Here is a 12,910-nt window from a genome sequence, read left to right as displayed (position 1 = left end):
TAATGCGGCCACAATGAAGCACAGAGCGCTATGGGGATACAAAAGGTACGAGGTGCTCCGGGGTGTGTGGAAAGGTGTAATGGCTCCAGGACCTAATTTTGGAAATGCGGTTGTTTTCTTGAAATCAGAGGTACAATCAGGACTCGATGGCAACCAGTGGTCAGTGGGACGCCTTGCATTGGGCGCTCACGGGAAGACTACAAATGAATCTGTGCAGGGGGATATGGGCTGGACTAGTTTTGAAGTGAAGGAAGCTCGCAGTAAAATTGATTATGAAGAACGACTGAGGAATATGGAAGAAACTAAATAGGCAGGGAGAGCGTTGAGGTATTTATGCAGGAAAAACATTGATTCGGAGTGGAGGAAAACAATTTTGGAGCGTACCAGCAAGTATGCGGCCTGTATGGTGAACAGCATGGCAAGAAAGAACGTCAAGTGGAAATTCAGAGAGGCTGAGATAATCTCATGGGTGGCGGCAATGGAAAAGAAACCTGCGGTTTCTAATTACTTCCGGGGCCAAAATGAAATCAGGAGATAAACAATTTATGATAACTCAAGCGGACGCTCATTACTTTTTGAAGCGAGCTCAGGACACCTTAGAACGCGCACTTATAAAGGGAGATACAACAAGGAAGGAGAAGCATGTGCTCTCTGCGGTAAAGCAAGGAAAACGATGGACGATGTTTTGTTGGAATATGAAAATATCTGCCCAGCGGTCAGTTTAGATATCACTGGCCTCCTTGAAGCCCTTGGTTTCAGCGAGAGCAGAAGAAAAATAAGCATATCCCCAGCAGAAATTAGTAAAAGGCGGTAGGAAGATCGGTGGAAGAAAAGTAGGGAAACGACAAATAGAGGCGTACAAAAACAAAGTTTCTAATAGGGATTCAGAAAGTTTAGCGATATGAATTATTCGTGGTTCTCTTTCCTTTCCTCTTGTTGCTTTTATTGCTTATTTTTTTAAGCATTGGTAGCAGATTAGGCAGTAGAATAACGAGAGATTTGTGGCGCAACCCACTACCCCGTTCCAAAGAGCATCCATCCATCCATCCATCCATCCATCCATCCTGAAAGCTGGATCTGAATAAATATATAAATTATACGCTACGATTTGCGGCAAGTGCCACGCACGGGTCCTAATAATATTTCAACGCACATTCAACGGTTTATTGCACGCCGCAGTCCGGCTTAAGACAAAGTACTTGTGTTTTTCTATACAGTTATCTTCACTATCCCGTGCATATTTTCCGACTGTGTGCCATTTATCTTACGTACGCGCGAATGTGTTGTGGCCACAAACAATGTTCACCATGGTTTGCAGTGTTCCAAGTGTTCCTGCCGTGCTGGGGCAACGTCACCGGAACGGCGTCGTTCGGGATCGGGCTTCGCATCGAGAACGAGAAGGGGCGCTACTTGAGCGGCACGCCGCTTCGGCTGCGCCTACAGAAGCAGTGCGCCGACAACCGTAAGTGGCCGCCGACTGTGAGGTTCAATTTTGTTTTCCTGCGAGGCAGGGGCAAAATATCGGCGTCCTGAAGAGCACTTTTCACAACACACAGCAGCAATGAAATGTATATTTTGAATAAAGAAACACATCCAATAAAGAAGCGCTCTTACAGTTTATTCGCGTTGGTTTGTTAATGACATCATAAGCCTCATTTCCTCTGATGAAATAATGCCGTCGCTCTTGGGCCCATGTTGCTTGGATGTAGCGAAGTGACGCAGCTGTTAGCGTTGGGACACATCAGCACAGAGACGAAGGGAGCTCCGACAGAGGCAAGTGCAGGTGCGCAGGTGTCGTTCGAAAACTAGGTTTATTAACTTGGCATTACTCTAAATTTATACTGTACACCTAATACATGCAAAGCGATGTCATACCGGTCTTGGACGGCCTTCCTGACTAGCCTGGTGTCCCCGAAACCCCTTCCTTAAATTGGTTTCCACAGCATGCAAGGAACCCGCCGGAGGAGACGCAGGCTTCCCCACTACTCGCAACAATCGGGCAAGCCGACTTGATCCAATAGGGGCCAGAGTTTAAGCGATCAGACGTGCTCGCGAAAACACACCAAATGTAATGAGCCGATGGACAGCACAGACAAGCGCGAGACGAATGCGAGACACGGCGCGTCGGCTGCACGAGGCGCCGCGGTCACGCGCTTCCACCCGACTCGCCCGCGTCGACCCCACGACGAAAAGGGAGTCCGCGGCGTCATTTCTTTGGGAGAATATGACACTCAAGTCAACACCCAGGAATGCGTCAAAGTTTCGCTGAGGAGCGTACGCCGTACCCACAAAAAAAGAAAAGACCAGTTTTTTAGGAGAGCAATCAAATGCCCTAAAGTCACCCTAGGGAAGTTGGTGTAAAATCGCGAATGCACTTTTACAACTACGAATGGTCAGTATTTTATAATCGCCAGTGATTCCCCTCAACGCTTCGATAAGATCACCGACAATATCTTTTCAACAAGTGCTACGCCATCAATCCGATTACCTGGACAACTAAGAGAGAAGCATGAGCGACAGGATGCACGAAATATATGGATAGATCATAATAGCATGTTTCAGTCACCGTCATAACATTGAAAAGTGCGCCAATGCTTTGTAAAACACGTTTCCATGTCTCCTTGCTTGTTTAGCTGAGAGCGAGCACCAGGTTGAAAGCATGCCATTGCAGCATACGGAATAAGCAGTATAGGACCCATTGCATACGGATTGAAAATTGTGGTCGCACGCTCAAACTAAACTGCTCGGGAGGCTTGAACAGTGGTAAGACATCCACACTTGATAAGTCTCACAGCATAGCTGCCGTCTGACTTCCGCAGAAATGTTTCCCTTTCTCGTTTCTGGTTCATGCACGCTCGCAACCCTTCCTTCTGGCGTCATCCCCGCCGGACAGACGCTTCATGGCGGGGCACAAGCACTCATTTGACCTCAGCCCCCGAACTTTCTTGCCAGCTGTTTCAAAAGAAACTACGCGGAGGAAACAAGTTGCGCTCAGCGCTGCGTGCGAACTGTATCACGCGGTATCAGTGTTCGCGGTTTGAACGCGATCGCATGCCTCAATTTCACTCAAATAATACGACTCGAATTGCGCTAGCTCTTAAACACTTGTCTCAAGAGTATGTGGCACGCGTTGGACCTCCACGTTCAGACACCTCGAGTGTTGCTCATATTGCTTGAGTCTTACATTTTGGTACTTCACTTGGGCACGCTAGGCGCAATGTTTCGTTCGAAGCAATGTGACCGTTACTATTCGTTTTTTTTTTCGTCGCACTTGACTGATGCTTTCAATTTTTGTAGTTTCCATTTAGTACGGACAAACTATACTTGATACCTCTTATGTCCTTCCTTAAGGGTACTTCAAGACTCTAGCGCCTGTCCTATGAAATACCTTTGTTATTAGAGCAGCATTCCGGGCAAGTTGGTAATCCATTACTTAAATGATATTGCACGACAAAAAAACGACAAGGACGTGAGACAAGACGTGTGTCGTCTTCTCTCACGTCCGTGTCGCTTTTTGTCGCGCAATATCGTTTAACCTCTGTTATATATATATATATATATATATATATATATATATATATATATATATATATATATATATATATATATATATATATATACATATATGACCTGTTTTGCACAGCATACATACATACATACATACATACATACATACATACATACATACATACATACATACATACATACATACATACATACATACATACATACATACATACATACATACATACATACATACATACATACATACATACATACATACATACATACATACATACAACATACTGTCGTGAAGCACATTGAGCAGTAGGCGTTCACGACTAGAATGATAGAGCAGCGAGAGGTAGTACAGCCGATCGAGCTCCGAAACAAGGTTTGTCTCTCACGTCGTCGTTCTCTCTCTGAAAGCCACAGCCCCACTGCTCTTTAGTTTACAGTACAGTTATCTCCCTCGCGGTAAAAGGAGCCGTCCCGGCGACCTACGGGTAGAACAACACAGGCGGGTCATAGTACGGCTTTAGACGCTGGACATGGACAATTTCACGTCCTCCACGGCGACGATTCAAAGGTATCTCGAGGGGTTCCACGATATAGTTGACTGGAGACGTTTGGTTGATCACGCGGTATGGGCCCTGGTACTTCGACGCGAGTTTCGGTGACAGTAGGGACTGGAACCCAAAGCCACACTAGCGAGCCAGGAGCATAGGATACAGGGGCATGGGAAGTTTCTCGATGGTGCTTCTGGCGTTGCTGGTCTTCTGCCGTAAACATACGGGACAGCTTGCGACACTCTTCTGCGTGAGCAACAGCTTGGGATAAGGTAGTGGTCTCCGTGGTGTCAGGGCGGTACGGCAGGATAGTATCGATTATGAAAACAGGTTCGCGTCCGTACAGGAGAAAGAAAGGCGAAAATCCCCGTGGCAGTCTGCATGGTGGTACTATAAGCGTAGATCAGAAACGGTAGGACATGGTTCCATTTGCTTTGGTCGGATGCAACGTACATGGCCAGCATGCCACCAAGAGTGCGATTAAAGCGCTCGGTCATGCCATTTGTCTGCGGAGGATATGGAATAGTGGTGCGATGAATGACGCGGCATTCTTTGAGGAGAGCCTCGATGACGTCGGTGAGGAAAACGCGGCCTCTGTCACTAAGTAATTCCCTGGGGGCTCCGTAGCGAAGGATGATGTGGCGCGGGAGACACCAGGCGACGTCACGTGCAGAAGTACTGGGCAAAGGGGAAGTTTCCGCATAGCGCGTAAGATGGTCGATGGCCACGATTACCCAGCGATTGCCGTCTGATGTGGTTGGCAGAGGTCCATAAATGCCGATGCCTACTCGATCGTGCTGGGCAAGGCAACGGCTGCAATGGGGCGGTTGCACGGCGAGGTGGATCTTTGCGGCGTTGGCAAACGAGGGAGGAGCGGACATAATGACGGATGAATCGATAGATCCCCCGCCAGTAGTAACGAAGGCGCGCGTATGTCTTGAGTACACCTGCATGCGCGCACTGGGGATCGTCGTGGAACGCTACAGAAATATCCGAACGCACTTGCCGAGGGATGACCATTTGCGGCCGTCCGTGAGGTAGTTACGACGGTACAAGAGCCCGTCGCGAATGAAAAAGTGGTGTGCTTGGCGACGTAATGCACGATTGGTAGATTGATAGGGTGGACAAGAAACTGAGCATGGACACGATCCATGGGCCTTCTGCTACAAAGGAATGTCCGTGGCAGCAAGGGAAGACTCGGACTCGGAGGCCTTCGGGGAGCTAACCTCGTCTGTTAGTGGCGAACGAGACAGGGCATCCGCATCCGAGAGTTTTCGGCCAGAATGGTACAGCACTCGGATGTCGTACTCCTGCAGTCGAGAGGCCCATCGAGCAGACGACCGGATGGTTCTTTTAAGGACGACAACCAGCACAGCGAGTCGTGATCATTTATCATGTTAAATGGGCGTGCATAGAGATACGGACGAAATTTGGTTATGGCCCAAATTATAGCCAGGGATTCCTTTTCTGTTACCGAATAGTTTGATTCGGGTTTAGTGAGTGCACGACTGGCGAAGGCGACGACGTACTCATCGAAGCCAGCCTTTCTCTGAGCGAGAACGTCACCAAGGCCGACGCCACTGGCATCCGTATGTATTTCAGTTGGAGCGCTTGGGCCGAAATGGCACAGGATTGGTGGTGACGTCAAGAGACGACGCAGCTTTGTGAATGCGGCATCGCAATCTGGTGACCAGGTCGAAAGGTTGTGGCCACCACGAAGAAAATGCGTTAAAGGTGTTATTATAGTGGCGAAATTGAGGATGAAGCGGCGGAAGTATGACGCTAACCCAATGAAGCTGCGCAGTTCTTTCAAGGTCATTCGTCCGGAAACTGGGCAACAGCTTACAGTTTCGCCGGATCAGGGAGTACACCTTCATTCGACACGACATGGCCGAGGATGACCAGCTACCGGGCAGCGAAGCGACACTTCAAGTTAAGCTGGAGGCCAGCATCGGCGATGCACTTGAGGGCGCGTTCAAGTCGAGTAAGTGGGAAGCAAAGTCCGGTGAAAAGATGACGATGTCGTCCAGATAACACTGGTATATCTGCCATTTGAGGCCGCGCAAGATGTTGTCCATCATTCTTTCAAATGTGGCAGGCGCGTTACACAGGCCAAATGGCATCACGGTGAATTCAAATAAACCGTCAGGTGTGATGAAGGCCGTTTTTGGACGGTCTGACTCGGCAACTGGCACTTGCCAGTACCCGGATCGTAAGTCTAAAGATGAGAAGAATTCGGCGCCTTGGAGGCAGTCTAGCGCGTCGTCCATACGGGGTAGTCGATAAACGTCCTTGCGGGTGATCTTATTATGTCGCCGGTAGTTCACGCAAAAGCGAATTGTGCCATCTTTCTTTTTGACCAGCACTACAGGAGAAGCCCAGGGACTGTGCGAAGGTTGAATGACGCCGCGTTGTAGCATGTCTCCAACTTGCTCAGCAAAGACGCTACGCTCCGTGGCGGATACACGATACGGCCTGTGGCATAAAGGCGCATGGTTGCCGGTGTCGATGTGATGGATAACAGTGGAAGTACGGCCTAAGCGAGATTGTTGTAGGTCGAATGACGTGCGAAAGCAGTCAAAGAGATCGGCGATCTGGGCGTGCTTACCTGGAGTGAGTTTGGGATCAATACACCGGGAAAATGTTGGGTCACACGGCCGCGTGGGAGGAGAAACTTGAAGGGCCAGAGCGTCAACTGAAGGAGAAGCCGGGTCATCAGGCACATCGAAAAGGATGCTTGGTTCGATTTCGTCAGCATAACCAAGACACTCATTGTGGAGCAGCCTAGCAGGGCAAGAAAACAGGTTCGATACATGAAGTGCGCTGGAACCTTGACGAATCGCAAGAAGGACAAAAGGAAGCAAGGACGGATGACGGCGAGCAACAAGCTTAGACGGCGTGAAAAGAACTGTGGAGTCGGAAAACCCAACGCAGGAAACGGGTACAAATGCGGCAGAGTATGGAGGAATCTCGGTGTCGGAGGTGACGAACACACAACCGGAAGTGTCATCATTATCTTCAAAAACGGTGTGGCCGAATGGCGACAGCGCGAGTTCAGCACGGGCACAATCTATAACGGCATGATGAGAGGACAGAAATTCCCTTCCTAAAATCATGGCATGGGAGCAGCGAGGCAGAACAGTGAACTCAACATGGTATAAAGTGCTGCTTATAACAACACGCACGGTACACTTCCCTAAGGGTTCAATGGGCGCAGCGCTTGCTGTAAGTAATCAAATGGCAGAATATGGCGTCGCGACTTTTCTAAGGTTAAGACGAAGCTGGTCCGAAATAGCTGATATTGCTGCTCCCGTGTCTACAAGCGCATGAACGGCAAAGTCTTCTGCATAAACTTCAAGGACTTTCTCGGGAAATAAATGAGGTCTTAAGGAGTTCGTTGAGATCGCAGTTCTTGCCTCCGGAACTGCAGTCCTTAGTTTTCCTCTCGGATAGCTTCAGGGCGACGGATAAGCGGCGACAGAGAACGCCGACGGGGAGACGGAGACCGACGGGTATTGAAGGTTCGGGAAGCAGGAGGCGAGGTTTCGATAGGGTGAGCGGCAGGATTGAAACGGGTCGGAGAATCTAAACCGTTGCCTTGTTCCCTCGGAGATTCCGAAGGATACCATCCGCGCCGGCGGCAAAACCGTGCTACTATGCCCAGGTAGGCCGCACGAATAACAGATAGGCCGGTTGTCATGGGTGCGCCATGGTTTGAGAACAGCGGATGGAGACTGATGGAAATATTGGCGAGGTGGGCGCACGGACAGTAGGCGTTCGCGACTAAAATGATAGAGCAGCGAGAGGTAACACAGTCGATCAAGCACCGAAACAAGGTTTGTCTCTCTCGACGTCGTTCTCTCTCTCAAAGCCACAGCCCCACTGCTCCTTAGTTTACAGTACACACACACACACACACACACACACACACACACACACACACACACACACACACACACACACACACACACACACACACACACACACACACACACACACGCACACACGCACACACGCACACACACGCACACACACACACACACACACACACACACACACCTCACGCCTTGTCGCGTTTGTTAACGTAACATAACACGACTACATTGTACACGCAACTGATATGAAAATTGTGCTGCAGGTCCAGACCCCGAATGTGACCGCAAATGCGCCAACGGAGGTCGCTGCAACGCCGCGAAGATCTGCGAGTGTCCGAAGCGATACATGGGCCGCTACTGCAAGACAGGCAAGTGGCTCGCTCGCCTCCCGCGTGCGTTATACTCGCTGCCCCCTACCGGCATTACGAAGATGTGCGTGCGCATTGTTTTTGCTTACTCGTGGCTAGCCAAAATCACCGTGAAAATAAGCTAAGTATCACAGAGTAAGTTTCCTTTCTTTGACAGCGGCTGAGATTTACACATGACACAGCAGAAATGTAAACAAGGGAAGGGGCAACGCTCGAAATAGCAACGCTCGAATAGCTTGCGGCCCTTCGGTGGCTTCGCAGGCGGACGGCTGCACTATGTTTGTGATAACGAATAAGTCAACACATGAATGGCAAACGATGATTGGTGTCAGTGCTGTCACGATATGCGCGCCTAAGAGAAGGTACTTAATAACAACATGACTACTAAAATTATCAACGAACGGTTGCACCCCACTGAAATTTTACCGTTCACCAGCTTGCAACAATGATGCAAGTGCGACGATTGCAAGCAGCTCGGACCCACCGTACCCACCTACCAGTGGCCGTACATGTAAGCGAAAATACTGTCAACTGTTTTTTTTTTTTTCAGTGCAAAATTTCAACGCGATTGGCGGACGATAAGCTGCGCCGTATCATCATGATTATTATGAGCTTATACTTATGTCTACTGCTAGAAGGAGGCCTCTCCCAGCAATCTCCAATTACCCCTGCATTGTCCTAGATGATAAGAAGTTGTGTCTAAATAGGAACGAGCGCCCACTTGCCAAAATCGCTACACCAAGTATTTCGCAGAGCGAGTGTTTCCATAACAGTAAGCAATTTAGAATCGCATTGTTCGATCCTTCGCAAGAATACGCCGTTCACTGTAGGCAGTGCTGCCTCTTTTCTTCTTTCATGGAATAACACAGCGCTAGCTAGAAAGCACGACTATGTTATCCTACGTACAAAGGGCAGAGTGTAGAAGCCCGTTTGACTTTCAAACTCATTTTGAACTTTTCTTGAGCATGCCACGGACGAGCTCTTTGCAACGCTTGCGTAATGGCCGCTAGGTTTTGTCCTCGATGGAAGATTGACAAGAACGCCGACTTGCTCACTCCGCGATGCATTTTCTGCAGCTAACTAACGTCCTGGCGACAAGATGTGCCCGTATTTCTCTATTTCACCTCATCACCTCTCCTCCCCCCTTTGAAATGCCCTTACTTAGCACCAAATACTCTTGCCGACGTTCGGACAGCTGAAACTGTTTGCGCCGATCATCCGAACTGTGCCGGCTTCAATGTGGCGTGTCGCAAGAAGTACTCGTTACCCGCAGCTGAAAACATCGCGCTGGAAATGTAGCCGTTGCGAGAGGGCACAGGCGGCAAGCAACGGCGCTTATTGAAGATAGTGATAAAAATTTATATTGGCATCCCCTTCGAAACGGGCTGGCGAGGACTTAGACTGCTTGAGCTAATCAGGTATTGACACGTGTACTTATCTTTATCGGGCGACCACGTTTGGCCGCCTAACAAATGTTATCGTGCAGCGCAGGACGCGCCTGCATGTAAAAGAAGTTTCTGGAATGTTATCGATGGTTCCCTCCACTGTCTTTCACCGCTACTTGTGTAATCTGATTGCATGTATGCGCGACGCGAATAGTAACAAATGTTATCGTGCAGCGCAGGACGCGCCTGCATGTAAAAGAAGTTTCTGGAATGTTATCGATGGTTCCCTCCACTGTCTTTCACCGCTACTTGTGTAATCTGATTGTATGTATGCGCGACGCGAATAGTGTAGAACTTTGTGAAAGGTACGCGGGTCTCATCGGTTAATCTGGAACATTCCATGAATGATCTATAAAAGCCGACGCGCTTGACCCGCTGATCAGATTTTCGACGATCGCCGACCGTGTTCGCCGCTATCGTTGTGCTATAAGTGTAGCCTGTTTTGTGGGCACAGGTTCGCCCAATAAAAGTTAATTAATAATAATATTTGGGGTTTTACGTGCCAAAACCACTTTCTGATTATGAGGCACGCCGTAGTGGAGGACTCCGGAAATTTTGACCACCTGGGGTTCTTTAACGTGCACCTAAATCTAAGCACACGGGTGTTTTCGCATTTCGCCCCCATCGAAATGCGGCCGCCGTGGCCGGGATTCGATCCCGCGACCTCGTGCTCAGCAGCCCAACACCATAGCCACTGAGCAACCACGGCGGGTGCCAATAAAAGTTAGTTTTGTCTTTCACAGTACTGCTACTGTGTTCTTAACGTCACCACCACGTGACATCTGGTGGAGGTGCTTTTGGTTCATGTACCGGACGCCCCCAACAAGCCGAGATCCAAGCCCGGAACGCAAAGACAACACCAACGTAGTCCCGGACCATCGATCAAGCCGCCGTCTTCAACAACTGCCCCCGGAGCACGGACTTTTGCCTGAGACGACCAGGAAGATCGCCACCAAGTCCACCCCAATGGCAGCCCCAGCATCCCCCATCGTGCTGCAGCAGCCCAGGGAGCCTCCGACGTTCCGTGGTTCAACTTTCGAGGACCCGGAAAGCTGGCTTGAGACATACGAGAGGGTCGCTGCTTTTAAAAACTGGAACAGCGACGACAAACTGCGACATGTCTTCTTCGCATTGGAAGACGCTGCCAGGACGTGGTTCGAGAACCAAGAAGCCACCTTAACGACCTGGGAGCTGTTCCGAAGCGGCTTCCTGCAGACATTCCCAAGCGTCGTACGCCGAGAAAGAGCCCAAGCGCTATTACAAACCCGGGTGCAACTACCAAATGAGACCACAGCGATTTTTACCGCAGAAATGAGCCGCATATTCCGCCACGCTGACCCGGAAATGTCCAAGGAGAAGAAAGTCCGCGTACTGATGCGTGGTGTAAAGGAAGAACTTTTCGCCAGAGTGGTACGGAGCCCACCACAGACCGTTGAGGAGTTTCTTCGCGAGGCCACCAGCATCGAGAAGACAGTGGAAATGCGGAACCGGCAATTCAACCGCCGCTCTAACTCGACAAACTACGCCGGAGTTCAGTCACTGGCCACCGACGACCTGCGCGAGACTATCTGAGCGGTCGTGCGGGAGGAGCTGCAAAAGCTGTTCCCGTCATCACAGCCTCAAGTGGCGTCGACTGCCAACGCCGTACGTGACGAGGTCCAACAACAACTCGGAGTAGCCACTGAATTGCCGCAACCTCAGCCGCAAGCGAAGACATACGCCGCTGTAGCCCGCCGTCACGTACCCCCTCCGCGTCCACGCCAGGGCCCAGTGACGACACAGTTCCGTCGTCCACCACCACCCCCGCCGCCAGCACGCCACGCCGTCCCCTCACGCGGCGTTCCAAGGAAGACTGACGTTTGGCGCGCCCCTGACCACCGTCCGCTTTGCTATCACTGCGGAGAAGCCGGGCAGATCTACCGCCGATGTCTATACCGGGATATGGGACTCCGAGGGTTCGCCGTTAACGCGCCGCGACCACAAATTGGCGAACGACCTCGCGATATCGCCGACTACTTCGCCGTCACTCAGTGGAACCCTCGACGACCATCCCGTTCGCCGTCACCAGGCCGCTACCTGTCACCGCAGCGCCGACCATACACCGGCCCAGCCCGGGGCCGCTCTGCGAGCCCATATCCGGAAAACTAAAAGCAGCAGCCGATGGAGGTGCGGTTGCTGTTCGTCGAACTGACGAAGATCCTCCGCCGCCGACGAAGACGACGAAGAGACCATCTCGACGACATAATAACGACACGCCGCCGTCCCGACGAAGTCAGGAAGCCAAGACTACACCGACGAAAGACGACTTGACGACGCACCGTTGCAGCTCTAGTTCAACACGACGCAGCCGTGATCCAACGCCAAGACGTAACTGCGACGCCAGACAACGAACCACCGACCTTGACGTGGTTCTCGACGGCCACGCAGTTACCGCCTTACTGGACACAGGGGCTGATTACTCCGTAATGAGTGGACACATCGCCGCCCATTTGAAGAAAGTTAAAACTGCATGGGAAGGCCCTCAAATTCGAACCACTGGAGGACACCTCATTACGCCGACCGGAGTCTGCACGGCAAGAATTACCTTTCATGACCGGACTGACCCTGCTGCCTTCGTTATCCTCCAACAGTGTTCACGAGACGTCATTCTCGGCATGGACTTCCTGAACCAACACGGCGCAATCATCGACCTGAAGTCGAAGTCAATAATGCTGTCGGAAGATCAAGCGATACCGCCGGAGAGCCGTCGTAGTCACCACGCCTTGAGTGTGCTCGAAGATCAAGTGAGCATACCGCCTCGCTCCAGCATTGTCACTTCGCTTTGCACTGACACACCCGCTGACGTAGAAGGCGTCATCGAAGGCCACCAACGTCTACTGCTCGACCGTGAAATTTGCGTCGCAATAGGGATCGCTCGACTGCACGGAGGAAACACGAAGGTGCTGCTGACAAACTTCAGCCAGGAGTTCAAGCACATCAACAAGGGCACGACGATACCATACATCGAGGAAATTCAGGAAACCAGCGATGGGTTTGTCCTCTGGGATTCTGTCGTATCTACCCCGATGACGGTAGTTCCCGAGCCAGACTTCGACATAAATCCAAGTCTCCCCGTGATTAAGAAGCAACAGCTCAGAAGTCTGCTTCGACGA

At 50.7% G+C, this 12,910-nt stretch overlaps 1 protein-coding gene across 16 annotated transcripts in view; it reads left to right on the top strand.

Annotated features, from left to right (window-relative positions):
• Nucleotides 1–12,910, top strand: part of shf (WNT inhibitory factor 1) — a 506,799-nt gene that overhangs the window by 275,743 nt on the left and 218,146 nt on the right. For all 16 annotated transcript variants that reach the window (XR_010564459.1, XR_010564460.1, XM_070541351.1 and 13 more), the window contains 2 exons: nucleotides 1,319–1,462; nucleotides 8,209–8,313. Coding sequence is in view for 14 of the 16 variants with exons in the window: in XM_070541351.1 (XP_070397452.1) it covers nucleotides 1,319–1,462; nucleotides 8,209–8,313 (249 nt within the window). In the remaining 2 variants the exon portion in view is untranslated. The remainder of the gene's footprint in view (nucleotides 1–1,318; nucleotides 1,463–8,208; nucleotides 8,314–12,910) is intronic.

The sequence above is a fragment of the Dermacentor albipictus genome, chromosome 6 (genome assembly GCF_038994185.2).
Source record: "Dermacentor albipictus isolate Rhodes 1998 colony chromosome 6, USDA_Dalb.pri_finalv2, whole genome shotgun sequence".
In the NCBI taxonomy this organism is placed as follows: Eukaryota; Metazoa; Arthropoda; class Arachnida; order Ixodida; family Ixodidae; genus Dermacentor; species Dermacentor albipictus.
This window is presented reverse-complemented; position numbering and strand designations above follow the sequence as displayed.